Source organism: Neolamprologus brichardi, chromosome 18 (assembly GCF_056152115.1).
Source record: "Neolamprologus brichardi isolate AB-2024 chromosome 18, ASM5615211v1, whole genome shotgun sequence".
NCBI lineage: Eukaryota > Metazoa > Chordata > Actinopteri > Cichliformes > Cichlidae > Neolamprologus > Neolamprologus brichardi.
In genome coordinates, this window is record NC_142121.1 from 1,791,456 (window position 1) to 1,808,696 (window position 17,241).

General features: G+C 41.8%; 1 protein-coding gene across 1 annotated transcript; it reads right to left on the reverse strand.

Moving 5' to 3' along the window:
• Positions 1–321: 321 nt before the first annotated feature.
• Positions 322–7,113, reverse strand: LOC148097246 (cytolytic toxin-beta-like). Its single transcript, XM_087832379.1, has 4 exons — positions 7,014–7,113; positions 3,242–4,935; positions 3,110–3,199; positions 322–1,503 (listed from the first exon to the last, which is right to left on the reverse strand). Exons 1-4 carry the CDS (start codon positions 7,111–7,113, stop codon positions 322–324), a joined length of 3,066 nt encoding a protein of 1,021 aa, XP_087688505.1.
• Between the last annotated feature and the right edge of the window lie 10,128 nt (positions 7,114–17,241).

The window sequence follows — 17,241 nt, forward strand, 5'->3', positions numbered from 1 at the left end:
TCAACACATTAAAAACTCCATAAACATCAACATCAGGAGTCACTGAGAAAATAAACTTAATATTAGATCAAAGTTAAAGAATATAAAATATGCTGAAAACAAAAAGTAAAAGGTTGAACATCGTAAAGTCCACTCCAATAATCACACTTCTATGTTAAAGATAAATCAATTTTAAAATGAGATCTTATCAGGCAGCAAACAGTAAATATGAGATTTTTTACATGTGTCGTTTGTCTTCATCGACTGAGTTCAGATCTTTATCATCTGAGTTCAAACTGGTCTCGACCTTTTCTTTGTTCTTCTTTGTGATCACATGAACGTTCAGTGAAGGAGTTTCTCTCCTTCCTCTATTTTAGCCATGAGCTCTGCTTTTTCCTTCATGGACATCAGAGACTCAACTCGTCTCTTCCAGCCTGGTTTGACTTCAGATTTCTCTCCTTCAATAAGCATGTCGATGTACTCTGGAATATACAGAGGGTTTGTCTTCAGTGATGTCTCTTTGAGTCTGTTCAGACACTTAGAAGATTTCTCCATCAGTTTCATCACTTCAACCTGTAACGTTTCATATTCAGCCTCCAGTTTTTCAGCAATCATCTTCTCCATTCCCAGGTATCGCCTCCTCTCTGCTCCATATATGTTAAGTTTATCACTCGTCTCTTTTATCTCCTCAAGCTTGGCTAACCCAAGTTTCACCTGCTCCTGCAGATTCTCAACTGAAATCTCGAGCTGCTTTCTTTCTCTGAGGACTTCCTTTGTCAGTGTCAAGCTTTTGGTTTCTATTTTATTCAGAGCAGCAAAAAACTTCTTCATACTTTTTGTCCCCATTTTCCAAAACATCTGATCAAAACCTCCTTCTTCATCATCATCACTCATTCTGTCTCCTTTGTCGTTTGCAAACAGCGCTGAGTTATTGAACTTGAAGTGAACCGGCAGCCCGTCTTTTGTTTTAGGACATGGGACTCCTGCAGCATTGATCGCCTCTAGAACTGGAGGTCGCTGACTGTCTGCAAATGTCACCACAATGCTGATGTTTTCTGCCACATCTTTGCCAAAGATTGAGAGCACTGAATCAAACACATATTTCTGTGTTGTGGATCTCACTTGAGCAGCTGGTGCTACAAAACACACAGCATCGATTTCAGTGACACCACCCTGATCAGAGAAGAGATTACGTAGCTGCTCTGTGATCTCTCTGTCTCTTTCTATGCCTCTTGTATCTCCAAAGCCTGGAGTGTCAATAATGGTCAGAGAGAACGGGATTTTAAATCCATCCTGGTGGTTGATTTTGTAAACAGTGACTTCAGAGGTCTGACTGTGAGGTCGTGATGTTGACTGATCCTCATTAATGAATTTAAACCTGAAACTGTCCTCCCACTCGACACCAACAATGTAGTTGATCATCCCATCGATCAGAGTGGACTTTCCTGATCCTGTCGCTCCAAAAAGTATTATTGTACGATTCTGCCCCTCAGTTTCTTCTCCAAGGTTAAACTTCTTGCATCCATATACAGTGGGGCAAAAAAGTATTTAGTCAGCCACCGATTGTGCAAGTTCCCCCACTTAAAATGATGACAGAGGTCAGTAATTTGCACCAGAGGTACACTTCAACTGTGAGAGACAGAATGTGAAAAAAAAATCCATGAATTCACATGGTAGGATTTGTAAAGAATTTATTCGTAAATCAGGGTGGAAAATAAGTATTTGGTCAATAACAAAAATACAACTCAATACTTTGTAACATAACCTTTGTTGGCAATAACAGAGGTCAAACGTTTACTATAGGTCTTTACCAGGTTTGCACACACAGTAGCTGGTATTTTGGCCCATTCCTCCATGCAGATCTTCTCAAGAGCAGTGATGTTTTGGGGCTGTCGCCGAGCAACACGGACTTTCAACTCCCGCCACAGATTTTCTATGGGGTTGAGGTCTGGAGACTGGCTAGGCCACTCCAGGACTTTCAAATGCTTCTTACGGAGCCACTCCTTTGTTGCCCGGGCGGTGTGTTTTGGATCATTGTCATGTTGGAAGACCCAGCCTCGTTTCATCTTCAAAGTTCTCACTGATGGAAGGAGGTTTTGGCTCAAAATCTCACGATACTTGGCCCCATTCATTCTGTCCTTAACACGGATCAGTCGTCCTGTCCCCTTGGCAGAAAAACAGCCCCATAGCATGATGTTTCCACCCCCATGCTTCACAGTAGGTATGGTGTTCTTGGGATGCAACTCAGTATTCTTCTTCCTCCAAACACGACGAGTTGAGTTTATACCAAAAAGTTCTACTTTGGTTTCATCTGACCACATGACATTCTCCCAATCCTCTGCTGTATCATCCATGTGCTCTCTGGCAAACTTCAGACGGGCCTGGACATGCACTGGCTTCAGCAGCGGAACACGTCTGGCACTGCGGGATTTGATTCCCTGCCGTTGTAGTGTGTTACTGATGGTGACCTTTGTTACTTTGGTCCCAGCTCTCTGCAGGTCATTCACCAGGTCCCCCCGTGTGGTTCTGGGATCTTTGCTCACCGTTCTCATGATCATTTTGACCCCACGGGATGAGATCTTGCGTGGAGCCCCAGATCGAGGGAGATTATCAGTGGTCTTGTATGTCTTCCATTTTCTGATGATTGCTCCCACAGTTGATTTTTTCACACCAAGCTGCTTGCCTATTGTAGATTCACTCTTCCCAGTCTGGTGCAGGTCTACAATTCTTTTCCTGGTGTCCTTCGAAAGCTCTTTGGTCTTGGCCATGGCAGAGTTTGGAGTCTGACTGGTTGAGGCTGTGGACAGGTGTCTTTTATACAGATGATGAGGTCAAACAGGTGCCATTCATACAGGTAACGAGTGGGGGACAGAAAAGCTTCTTACAGAAGACGTTACAGGTCTGTGAGAGCCAGGGATTTTCCTTGTTTGAGGTGACCAAATACTTATTTTCCACCCTGATTTACGAATAAATTCTTTACAAATCCTACCATGTGAATTCATGGATTTTTTTTTCACATTCTGTCTCTCACAGTTGAAGTGTACCTCTGGTGCAAATTACTGACCTCTGTCATCATTTTAAGTGGGGGAACTTGCACAATCGGTGGCTGACTAAATACTTTTTTGCCCCACTGTATGTTCATGTGTTCTTCTGTCAGAGGCAGTTTGTAAACTGTGGGGGAATCAGATTTGATCTTTTCACTTTTATCTCTCAGTTTTTCTGCCAAACATGTTTCTTTGTTTCTGCCACTTGAAGTTGTTTTAATAGAAACTTGATTATCCGGCCCGACACCTGCTGAGGTCACTGCTCTGCATCTGAACACATACTCTGTGTTTGGCTTCAGATCTCTCACTGTGACTTCTTCAGCCTTTGCTTCTGTCTTCTGCTGCCATCCATCCTCTCCACTGACACAGTGCTCAACAGAGTAGGAGGTGATGTTCTCTGCTCCAAATCTGGGTGGAGAAATCTTCAGTGTCACACTGTTGTGGTTTCTGTCAGCTGCTGTCACAGTTTCAGGCTTTGAAGGAGGCTCAAAGTTCTCACTGACAGCAAATCCACCTTCATAAAGGTAGATGCTGGAACCTTCCTGGGTCTCATTAGTTAACCCCACTGTCAGGAACTTAATGTTCTTGTTCTCCTTGTTGGCCTCTGCAAAATCACTGAAGAGTTTTGCTTTCTTCCTCATTTCATCTGTTACTTCTTTTGAGGCGTACCATTGTTCCTTCTCTACATCATGAGTGTGAGGATCTTGAATGTCTGAGCTGGTTTTTCCTCTTAAGTATTGTGATAAAGCTGAGAGGTACGGTTCATCCTTTCCCAGAGAGGTGAAAACAAAACACACAACATGCTCTGCACTCAGACTTTCCTTGTACAGATCATTTTGAGATGAGATGATTTTGGTGTTTTTCATCCTGCTGGTAAAAGACATTAAAGTGTAGATTTCTCTCTCTTTACAGTCCATCCACTCATTCAGGTTTTTGCTGTTGAAAGGTGAAGAATGTCTCTTCTTCAGGATCTCTGCAAGCTCAGCTTCCTCTTCTCCTCCTCCTCGGATTGATGGAAGTTTCTTTCCCAAAGTTTGTTGGAATTCCAGTTTGAACTCAGAGCACATTTCTTTAAAACTTTTAATTTTTTTACCAATCTGTGGGAACTGCTGTGCAGTGCTGGTTCTCAGTACATCATTGTACCTCATTTCCAGCTCACTGAAGTCCTCCAGGACTCTCTGTGCTTCTTGAACTAATCCTATACTGATCTGACGGACGAGTTTAGCAGCAGAAGAATCTAAAGCTGTCAGTGGCAGCAGCCAGACCATCACTGGTACAGCATTTTTTCCTTGAGCTCCTAGTAATCCTGGCAGGCTTTGGTAGACTTCTACTGCACCTTGAAAGGTTGTTGGTGGTTGTGGAAGACAGAAGTCTCCATAAAACCTGCAGGAGAATTTATCAAGACTGGCTTTGTCCTTCTCTTCCATCTTCAGGGAACCTTCACCTTCTACAGAAAGTAAGGGAATCTTCTTGATGGTCACCTTCAAGTTGCCCTGAACATCTTGATGATCTTCGTGTTCAGAAACTTCTCGGTCAAACACAAAGAAAGCTTGTGCTCCATAAAGAATAGCTGTGACTACATGTGTTGCTAAGCCTTGATCAAAAACATATGGATGCTTCACGTTTCCTCTTCCAAGATGATTCATGGACAGCTCCTGGATCTTTGTGGTTGCCTTGTACTTCAGTGTTACTCTGGCCTGATTTCTGGAAGATTTACTATCATTCAGATATTTGGCAGATCCATCAACCTGAACCAGCCCACCTAAGAAACTTGCCTTCAGTGAAGCTTCAACATTTAGAGCTGAAGATTTGCCAGAAATTGATTCAGATGCAACAATTTCAAACTCATTAGAGGGCTTTGATCTTTCTGCTATATCTTTCATCAGCTCATCACGATCCCACAGAGTCATTCCTGCAAAACAAGAAGCAAAAACATTAATACCAGGACTCCATCAATTAAATCACACTCTAAAATAATTTATTTATTATTTATTAATTTCTTTTTTAAAAAATTACTTTGTTTTTTTGTCTTTTTTGTGATGATCACAAAAATAGTAAATGAAACTTTGGAGACTGGAGAAACTCTGGAGTTCAGGCTCTGCATCTCAGTCAACACTCAACTCATAATACACATTTTAGGCAATGATAGTAATAATATCAAAAGACTTGATTTGGTTTTTGTAATGGGACGCCAATGTTTAACTTGGAACCTTGGGGCGATACCCTATCTTTGGTACCCAATCTCGGGTGGGGCTAATGATATCTCCCTCTTGACCTGGCGTCTACATACGTGTACACACACACACACACACACACACACACACACACACACACACACATCTATCTGTCTGTCTGTCTGTCTGTCTGTATATGTATATATGTATATATATATTAGGGGTGCAACGATACACAAAATTCACGGTTCGATATTTTTTTCGATACAAAAAAAATGTTCATGCCTTTTTAATTTGTCATTTATTAAATTTTCACGGCACATTCTGCACCACATCTGTGCATTCATCATGAAGCCAGCTCACCTCCTAGGCTGCACTGTCGAGGGCAGATCCACTGAGCGCTCAACACAGACAGCATCGTCAGAAGGAAAGTTGATAAAATAAATTAAACATTTTGTATTGTTCGATACATATGCGTACCGAACCGAAAGCACTGTATCGAACGGTTCAATATCGATATGAGTATCGTTGCATCCCTAATATATATGTATATGTGTTTATATATAGAGTAGTCGAACGCAGATTCACTGAGCGCAGGGCAAGCTAGCGAGACAGAAGTTAAGCTCTCCTTGCAACATGGCAAATGGAACCTCCCCCACCCTCATTCAGATCTGGCATTTGGAACTATTTTGGTTTTCATGTGACGTATGACCCTGAAGGTAAGCGCGTCATGGACAAAAGTAAAACAGTATGTCGGATGTGCCACGCAATGCTCAATTAGGACTATAAATACCTTGGAGTACACATTGACAATAAACTGGACTGGGCTAAAAACACCACAGCACTTTACAGGAAGGGCCAGAGTCGTCTCTATTTTTTGAGGCGACTGAGGTCCTTCAACATCTGCCAGAAAATGCTCAGGATTTTCTATAAGTCTGTTGTGGCCAGTGCGATCCTCTATGCTGTTGCATGCTGGGGGAGCAGGCTGAGGGTAGCAGATGCCAATAGACTCAATAAACTAATCCGTAAGGCCAGTAATGTTGTGGGGATGGAGCTGAACTCCCTCAAGGTGGTGTCGGAGAGGCGGATGTTGTCCAAGATAAAGACAATGTTGGATAACACCTCCCACCCACTCCATGACATGCTGGTCAGTCACAGGAACACGTTCAGTGAGAGTCTGAGATTACCGAAAAGCACCACTGAACGACACAGGAAATCTTTCCTGCCTGTGGCTCCCTGTACAACGCATCCACTTAACACACTGGTTACTGCTACAACTACACATGTTTCTTTTCCAGCTATTTATTAATGAGTGCCTTTGTGTGTGTGTGTATATATATATATATATATATATATATATATATACACACACACACACACACACACACACATATGTACACACACACACGTCCAACTTTCTTGTGTTAAAATCATGTTTAATGCCTACTATAAAAACTGTTTTGGTCACTGTGGACAGAGTCTCCCTTCAGATCAATTGCACAGTGAATTATTTGATATCATGTATGTGATACATGATGGACAGCTGGAGTAATGGCTGTCATAGGGTAAGAGGTGGGGTTCACCCTGGAAAGGTCGCCAGTTTTTCGCAGGGCTAACACAGAGAGACATACAACTATTCACACCCATTGGCAATTTAGAATAATCAGTTCACCTAACCTCATGGATTCAAATTTAGGACCTTCTTGCTGTAAGCTAACAGTGCTAACCACTGTGCTACCTAAATCCAATACAAAAGCAAAAGAATTTAAAATAGCTTCAAATACTGAAACTTCAGATGTGACAGGTTAAATCTTACCAGGGACAAGTTTATCGCTTCGGCAGTCATACAGCATCCCCAGGCCAAAAGGCCGGCCAAGTGCTGCCATCTTCATTGTATCACCAGATTTAGAGTCCATGGTTCAGTATGAACTGGAAGTAATCAGAAACAGTTTGTCAGTTTTCTGTTCTCACTTTACTGTTGTCATGTGACACTTTGTGGCAGGCAGGATATAGGACCCAAATGCAGGACTCAGGACACGGAGGGATGAACGAAAGGAGGCAGCTTTTATTGCACTGCATAAACTTGAACACTAAATACAAGGAACAAAACACAACTAGAAGCTAGAAAACTAAGAACTCAGGAAACTAGAAAAATAGAAACACAGAAGCTAGAAACTAGGAACTGACAAGAAGCAACAATGTGAACCAAGAGCACGGCAGAAACACACAGCACTGAGAGGGTACGACGTGACAACGGACATAGGGAAACACTGGGCTTAATTACACCAGGGAGTAACGAGGGAATGGGAAACACAGCTGGGACTAATGTGACATAATGAGATGAAAAGGAAGCAAAACTGAAAACATTAAGAAAGGACGTGAGACTGTCAAAATAAAACAGGAAACAGGAGACAGGCACAGAGATGTGGACTTGACAAGGAGACGCTAGACAAGAAACTAGATGAGGGATGTGTAACACAGGGGAGGCATAGAGGCAAAACCAGAGAACTAGAAAGCAGAGAACTAGACATCAGAAGATATAATGAGAAACTAACTGAATCAAAGAATATTAATTCAATTCAATTCAATTCAATTTTATTTATATAGCGCCAAATCACAACAAATGTCGCCTCAAGGCGCTTCATAGATACAGAGAAAAGCCCAACAATCATATGACCCCCTATGAGCAAGCACTTTGGCGACAGTGGGAAGGAAAAACTCCCTTTTAACAGGAAGAAACCTCCGGCAGAACCAGGCTCAGGGAGGGGCGGCCATCTGCTGCGACCGGTTGGGGTGAGAGAAGGAAGACAGGATAAAGACATGCTGTGGAAGAGAGACAGAGATTAATAACAGATACGATTCAATACAGAGAGGTCTGTTAACACATAGTGAGTGAGAAAGGTGACTGGAAAGGAAAAACTCAATGCATCATGCAGTGATTAATAATCAACAGCACTGAGTCACCAGACTCAGGACCATAACATCTGTTGCTGTTTATGTTTTTCGTTGTTTGTCCTTGCGGACGACCAAACTAGAAACCACATCACTTTTGACCATTTAGGGTTTTCTTAGTTTACTAATTTCCCGTTAAAAACAAAAACAAAAAAACAGTGTAGTTTATTTTGGTAGGGAAAAATGTGTATTTCCTGACTCATTGAAAATGGCAGTTACCAGTTGAAATTGGTTGCAAATACATTTAAACAATTTCACTACCAAAACAGCTGATGTCTTATATGAAAACTAAGAGCAACTGTGGTAATCTGCTGGTGACCAAAGCAATTGCAGGGATGTTTTTTGTGCAGTACTCTTGTTGCAACAATCTGCAGCAAACACTCTTTTACTGGTTGGGGAATAAACATTGTTTCTTTAGTGACCAGTGGTTGCTATGAGATTTGACAGTTGTTATTACAAGTTTACTCCATATAGTTACTTACTATTAAAATGAATTTATGTCCTCAGTCGTGCTGAAACAGCTTCATAAAATTGCCACTTGAGAGTAAGAACAAAGGTTGTGAGGTTAAACATCTGTGAAAATCGTTGCTAAGTGATATTCATCAGGCTTGGTTTTATATTTAGTCCACACTATGGGACAGATTTGCTAATTGTCTGCAGCAACAAATGTTGTTGTTGTTGTTGTTTTTTAAAAGCTACTGTTGGTATTTAATAAAGAGGCTCATTGTCACTGACAGGTGTGGACACGGGTATTTTATCATCTTTATGATATTTGTATTTGTTGGACTTTCCATTTCCAGTATTTAGATGAATCAAACATTTTTAGTATGGTCTTTAGTATGCTCACAGTTTAATGCAAATTATGCTTAATCCTTATTTTGTATGATCTGTGTGAGCCCTGCGTCAGACTGGCGACCTGTCCAGGTTCTAGCCCATCTCTCGCTTTATGGCAGCTGGGGTCGACTCCAGCCCCCCAGCAACCCTGAATTGGATAAGCGAAAGAAAATAGAAGGATGGATGGTACCTGTGTGAGTATGTGAAAGTTTAGAAGCACTGAATGAATGTGTGTGTGAATTAGAAAGAAACTGCTTGGACTGCTCACACTGAGTAGAAACAGTACTGAAAGTATTCTATTTACTGGGAGAACTTTATTTTTGTTTATTTTTGCTCTGTAGTATCAGTCAGTGTCTGTTACGAAACAAATAGAAATTTGTGTGAAAATGCAGCCATTAAAGAGACAGACATGTCTCTTTAAGAAGGTTTGAATATGATCCAGAGCTATCCTGTCTGTTTGGTTTTTTTACCAGCTGATCTGTGAATTTGGTCTTTACTGAAACTGTCGATTGTTTAGGTTCCCAGAAGGACTTTTCACTCCCATCTGTGCATTGTTGTCATTGTGACCTCAGAATAATTTGACCTGCCTTTTTATCTTCTTGTGATTTGGATTGATTCCTTTAATTTACTATGTCTTGATGATGATGCTGTTGGGGATAAGGGATGTTTCTGATGGGAACGGTTCCCCTGCTTTCTGTATTGATACAAACTGTATAAAAATACCATCTACTGAGTATAAAGAGAACTGCCCACAAGCCTGACTAAGATAAAACTTGGTCAGTCTGAACTATTAATCAGCTTATAGATTTTAGAAAATATCAGCAAAATATCAACAAACAAACACAACATGTTTGTTTTAGGGTGTCAAATAACTCATTGCTTGGTCAAATGTGAGTCCGATGTTCTCACTGCTGCTAGTTCAATCAGTCCAAAACAAAGTTTCTACAAACTACGATATGAATAACAGATAACTAGAGTTCTGAAGCAACAGTCCAAAACTCAAAACCCTGGACCAAAGACCCAGGACCGTGACAATTGTAATAAAAAGAAAATGATGAATCTAAAACTCTGAAACATGACATTTAGATTCAGTGTGACTTTTAGATTGTTTTGCACTTTCTTAATTGTTAAGTAATAGGAAACAGTCCCTGCTGTAACTGCACCTGTTACTTTAAGTTATTTAAATTTTCTCCACCACAGTAATCAAGACAAAAACATAAAGTGAAGCAGCGTCGGTGTACTTACAGTAGACAGATGTGTGATCCTCTGAGGTCTCTGCTCTTCGTTCTCTTTTATATTCACTGTGAGGACAAAAAACCTTCACTGCAAGAAGAGAAAGCAGAAGAGCTTCAGGCTCGTTTCTCAGATTCGTGTGTGACCTGTGAAAATACGTGTTCAGTGTGCAGGCAGGAAACCCACAGTACGAGCCTGCAGTCATGCTCACAGCTCTCTGAGGCTCTGCTTACATGACAGCAGGTGACTAAAAACTCTTCTCCTCTATGAGCTAAAAAAGAAGATAAGTCATTTAAGTGACTTTGAACAGGAAACTGTATCATCCAAAGATTCATATTTAAGGCTCAATGCAAAGAAGAAGCCACATGTGAGCATGATCTAGAAACACGCCTGTCTTCTCTGGGATAAAGTGGAGAGGGACCATTTGGCTTGTTATCAGCAATCAACTCAAACACCTGAATCTCTGATAGTATGGAGTGCATCAGAGGCTGTGGAATCTGGAAATCAATCAATACTGAAACTTATTTACAGGTTTTAGAGCAACATATGCACCAACTCAGACATCTCAGATCTTTTTCAGGGGTGATGCTAAACTGTAGCTATGACTACAGCATGGCTTTTGGTAAAAGACTGTGGATGCTAAACTATCCAGACGTTTCATCAACTGAAAACATCTGGAGCATCATGAAACAAAAATACATGAACGAACACCCAGGACTGCTGAGCAGCTGATATCAGATTGGGACAAAGTCCAGCAGCTGCTGTGAATCTAAATCGGGTTTAGGAGATTTGGAAATCATTTCACTCTTGCTATTTAGTTTTTACGCAGCATCCCAACTTTATTGGAATAAAGTAGTTGCGTGCCTCCTAGGATCCTAAGCTTCTGTTGTAATTAGTGATGATTGTCGGTCTTGGCTACATCACCGACAGGAAGTGATAACTGCTAATTCATCTGATTTTCGTGAAAAAGCAGAAGAGCATCAGGCTCATTTCCCTGAGCAGTGTGTAGTCTGTGAAATAAACGTGTCTAATGTACACGCTAAAAAACCAGACTACGAGCCTGCAGTCATGATTGTGCCTGTTTGAGGCTGTTCTTTTGTTCTCCGAGGCCTTGAGCTAAATGTTCTAATATATTAAATTAATGTTATGTTATTTATGTGAACATGTAATTTTACTGAGATTTCAGTCTCTTTTTCTAAAGACAGACATCAATAATATGAACACAGTTCATCCACAAGTGTAGCAGCGTGTAATCCTTTAAAACTGACATCAGTAAAGAAAACTGTGGGGCTTTTTTTTTTTTTTAAGCTATAGGCAAACTACATTTATTGCAGGAACCATTAACACTAAAAATGCTGAGGAATAACTGAAAATTTGACACAGTGAGCAGGAAAGTGCCTGTGAGACAGCTGAAGGTCCACAGACCATCCTGCTAGAGACACAGTAACTGAGTCCTAAGAACTGTGTGTGACTTCTTCAGTCCGACAACGTTCGGCCAGGTGAACAGGATGAGGTCTGGACTTTGGGCCACTGCAACTCATTGGCACTTTTTTTAAGCTGTTCTTTTGGAGATCTGCTGCTGTGCTTGGGCTCATAATCCTGTTGATCACTCAGTTTAGTTAGATGGCCTCACATTTGAATCTAGAATAATTTGATGTATGGAAGAGTTCAGTATCAACTCAGTAACCCTCCACCGCCGTGCTGACAGATGGTATGAGGTGCTTGTGCTGATATACTGTTTTTGGGTTTGCTCGAAACACGTGCACAAAGAAGCCACCAGGTTCTGCTTTGTGAGCTCTACTGCAGTTTTATGGTCTCGAGGTTGGTGGTGCTCTTGAGCTGAATGCTGCTCGCAGTTTCTCTTAACTGGCTACATCATTTTCCTTTTTGTACAGCCTGGAAACAGCCGGGATAAACCGAGGAATTCTTTCTGCCTGTGAATTTGCATAAGGGTCCTCATCCACACAACTTATGACACACTATACCTGCTGGGCACCTCTTAATAAGGTGATGGGCATTTTTCTGCCTCCACTCTCCAACTCAGCAGCTGAAATGGAAATACAGACTTCTGCTTCTTGTCCTCTAAGACAGTGTTTCCCAACCACTGTGCCGTGCCACAGAGTTGTGCCGTGAGAAATGATCAGGTATGCCGTGGAAGATTATCTGGTTTCACCTGATTAGTACTCTAAGCGACTGGTGGGAATAATGGACAGAACAATTACATTCTCTTCCAATAGAGGGCAGTACTTCTTCCTCTAATTAAATGAATAGACTATGTGCACGTTAGCATATGCTACTCCTGTGGGGAGCTTTGTTTCCGGTGTCCTATTCGCGCTTGGTTTACGGTCCAAAACAAGTTAAGCAAATGAATGAATCAAGCGGCGATTTACATTTCTATAGATGTCTCGGGCATTTACCCAATATATCTGTAAATGATGTTCATCGACTTGTCGATATTCTTCCCCGGGCCTCAGAGCAAAAGAGAAAAGGGATTCAAATGTTATATTTCTCAGTATCTGTAAACAGCGGTCCCTCGTTTATCGCGGGTGTTATGTTCTAAAAATAACCAGCGATAGGTGAAATCAAGTAGCCAATTTTATTTTTTGACGGTGCGAAAAGTTTCGTGGACATCGTGGACATACAGCACTGCACTTCAGAGTCACACTGCTAGCAGCGAGGTGAAAGGTGAACCGCGTTATAGCGAGGGACCACTGTAATTTTGAAGGTAAGTCACAACACACCCTTTGTAAATACTAATGTATAGAAACCCTTACCAGCAATCGTTCATTTTTTGTGTGGCTTTTTTTCACGGTCTGTTAACATGCTGTGTAGGTGTGTACTTGACTAGCTGATATCGACATAACGGGGAAACATCTGGTTTGACTATTCTTCACCTGTAGTTTGAATGCTGAACATTTGCCTGTTTAAATCATGAGACCAGTCACTATACAGAGATGTGCTTCTGAATGTGGACGATGTGTCTTCTGATTTTGTAATGCAGTTCTGCTTGTGTTGACTGATGTAAACAACTGATCGATCTAAACTCTTTTGACGTCAAAATTGATCATTAGATCTTTTATGACACAACAGTGGTGAGTGTTCCCACCTTCTGCTCTTTGTAACTTAACGCCATCTTTCCGTTTTCGTGTTTTGGACATGATTTTGGAGAATATCTTCGCAGTAGCCATTGACCGCAAAGTAAAGCTACCGGAAATGTACAACCCCACATCCAGTCTCAAACCAGGAAGTTAGCATTTTCTCGTGCACAGGGTCTATTGCCAACTGCCAGTAAAACAGAAGAAGACAAAAAGGAAATTATATATGCTGTGTCCGAATTCAGGGGAAGGATGCTTGTTACGTGCCAAGAGATGTGGCTTTGCTTTTGGTGTACTTTTTATCTTTCAGGTGTCAAGCCTCCACCTATTGGCCAGTTCAAAGTTGATTGGCATGTGTCTGTTGGCTGGTCTGGGCACAGGTGGCCAATCACTCTCCGAGGATCACTACAAATGAGCAGCTCCCTGGCCAGCTGGTGGCTGCTGGCTTCTGCTTTATGACAAACATTTGCGAACAGGCTTCTTTGTATTGTGTGTGGTGGGAAGCTGGACAGGTAAGCTGGGGTACCCTATACACTGGTTGCAGGTTTTAAACTGTTAGTCACACTAGGTTATGCAGTTGATGCCACTCTTGTATGTTTTCACTGACCTTTTGTCGAGTAGCTAGGTAGGCTTTTTGTTTTGCATTTTTTGTTTCAGTTAGGCCTTGGAAGCTATCGACCTCTTTTTGTTTTATTAATTTCTTTGATTTGGATCAACCGCCCAGTCCTCCTCCCCCACCTCTTTTCTTTTGTTAAGTTTGACTATCAAGGCAAGCAACCAATAAATCCGGCCTGATTCTTAACTGTTCTGTTGTCTTCCTCCTTCATTGATTGTGGTTGTCCAGTGTTGCTGTCTCCTTCCTACCTTTGCCTCCACCATGGTGGGGGGGACGTAACACAAGTGGGGGCTCGTCTGGGATCTTTTTATGCTGTGGACAACCTAAATTAATGAAAGTGTGTCGTGATTTTAGGGTGGCTATGTTTCATGGTTGCAGTTGAAGATGAGTTTTGACCTGCTTGATTTTGTTAATCAGCCTAGCGTTGAAAAAATTGACTTGTGTCGCAAAGATGACTTGTTAAGTATTGCTGCCCAGTATAAACTTTCCGTACCAAAATATGGAGTGAAGAAGGCTATTAAGCAGGCTTTGTTGGAGGGGTTAATCGAGTTAGGTATCTTAATTAGCCCTGCTACAATGGAGGTACCTTCTCCGGACCCCTTAGCTTCCCCTGGAGCATCTGCTAATCCAGCTTCTCCAGAGAGAACAGAAGAGCAAGCTCTACTTGCTACACCTCTGGGTGCCCAAGTTAAATCAGATGTGGCTCCCCAAACTCTGCCTTGCTTTTAAGCCTTTCACTTCAGAATCCCAAACATCTAGCAGTGATGGCACTGCTATCACTACAGTTGGAGGCACAGGAGAAGGAGAAGGTGCGTAAAGCAGATTATGATCTCCGGCTGGAGATCCATAGGCTTGAGATAGAAGCTGAAAAATAAATCAGGTTAAAGCAGCTTGAAGTAGAAGCACTGAAGGTGTCATCAGGGCAGGAAACACATGCCACTAAAGGAATCCTAAAAGTCTCCCCAAAAAGTTTCAATGTTAGCAAAAATATTGCTCTGGTACCTACCTTTCGTGAGACTGAGGTAGATTCATATTTCAATGCTTTTGAAAAGGTGGCTACTGCTCTGAACTGGCCAAGAGACATGTGGCCTATTTTACTTCAGTGTAAATTAGTGGGCAAAGCTCAGGAGGTAGGACACCTCCTGAGCACACTGTGACGTAGGTAGGACACTACCTACCTACGTCACAAGGTAGTGTCCTTAGACAGACGGGTTCTTTCTAGAAGTGAACAGTCTGTCCATCCTCTCCCTGCTCTCCTCTCCTCAGCCTCTCTTTGCTGCCTCATGTCCTCTCTGATGAGGTCTAGCAGCTCATCATCTCTTTTCCTCTTTCTCCCTGTCGTAGGTGGCTGAGCCACTTCGTCATCACTGTCGTTTTGGTCACCCACTGCTGCGCTTGGCCCTGGAGTGTCCTCAGGGAGAGAGGACATTAGGACAGGAGGCTTAATGGAAGGCATCTGTTCTATCACCTCATCCATGAGGGCAAACCAGGGCCAAGTAGCAGCAGTGGGCTTCCCACTGACTCCCTCTCCTGAGCCTGGATACTTGCAATCCTAAAGGCAGAGGAAATCAAAAATGACAGCAGGCAAATAAAAACACCACAACAACTCTTAGTAATTGCACATTTATTAACTTGTGTTCTTAAGAATTATCTTCTTGATAACACACATACGTACTTTGTATTCTTTAAAGTTATCTCATGTCTTCTGGCCTGCAAGGGGGTGACTTTCCACTGCAGGCCCATCTTCTCCAGAATTGTCCTAATCCAACACAACAAATAAGAGAAGAAAGGAAACCATGGCAACTATGTTAATCCCTAAACCCAAACGTTTTCACAGCAGAACACCAGAGGAATGCCGTCTGGACATCACAGGTTCTGTACAGCAGTGGTCCGTGAGTTGTTTGGTACCGGGCCACGAAAGTTGAGGCTCCGCTGTGAAATTTATGGTTTTTGGGGTTATTATCGTTAACTCGGTTTCCCTGGGTCTTTCCTCTTATTTTGAAAGAAATATTTACACGTTACCATAGCGACCAGAGAGCATTAAGGGGCAGAGAGGAGCAGGTTACTCTCAATGTTGGCGCATTTTCAGGAGGACGCTGCTAATAAAGTTACACAATTACACAGTACATTCACGTTTATTATTATATCTACAAAATACCACAGTTTTTGTCTTGGTCGGATCATTTTATGTGGTTGTATTTATCCGCGATACCTTAAAGGCTCCATGTCTGACATAAACCGGTCTGTGGCGCAACAAAGGTTGGGGACCGCTGCTGTACAGCATGAGGGTTAATGGGACCGCACTCATATGAATATGATGTGTAAACTGATTTATTCTTGTACATCCACGCCGTGGCGGCCCAATTCTTCACCCCAGTGAAGAGGTGATCGTTTTCTCCTCGTTTTAATAAATTAAGCCGTTTGGTATTCACAACATATCGCCAATTCGAAAAAATCAAAATTAGCTGTATGTAAGAGGCAATACATGAAAAACCGCGGGACCCGCGATACAAGCTGGTTTACGGTTATTTTAAATAAAAGAAACATGTCTATGCAGATGCCCAAAGCTTAACAACACGACCGCTATAACAATTTAACTTTTGTACAACCAGATGTTCATATACTTACATTTGAAAGTGTTTTCCTCTTTGACCACCATCGTTATCAGAAACAAATCTCCTGTATGACCCGCAATGAATCCTGGGATATAGTAGGACACAAAGGATACATTGGACCCATCCTTAAAATTTGGGGAAAAGTATGACCCATTTGTCCCCACATTTTGAGCACTCTTTGAATTTGGACAGTCTTTGTCGCATCGCCGTGACGTCATTGCATCCAAATATGCAGTGTTGGGGAGTAACGGAATACATGTACCGCCGTTACATATTTAAAATACAAAATATGAGTAACTGTATTCCGTTACAGTTACTGTTTAAAAAGATGGTATTCAGAATACAATTACTTTGCTGAAATAAAAGGATTACACGGGGGTATTTTCCCGTTTCATGTGTTCGGCTATGCCCCTCTATTTTTGGTTTCCACACCCCAAACAAAACATGCATCAAGAAGCTCTAATGCCTGTGTCTCAATCTCGTGGCCCATGTCACCTCTACTTGCGGCTCGCATAATGACATGAAGAAATATTTTTTAAAAATTATTCACAAAAATGATTTAATATGAAGGCAATAGCAGAATGCTACAGCCATCGCCCTAAACAATGTAGCCTGATGGGCAGTGTTACGGATTTAAATATTGGGGATGGATACAAGAGGAAAACCAAAATAACAACACTGGTCCGGCCAGGTTGAGTC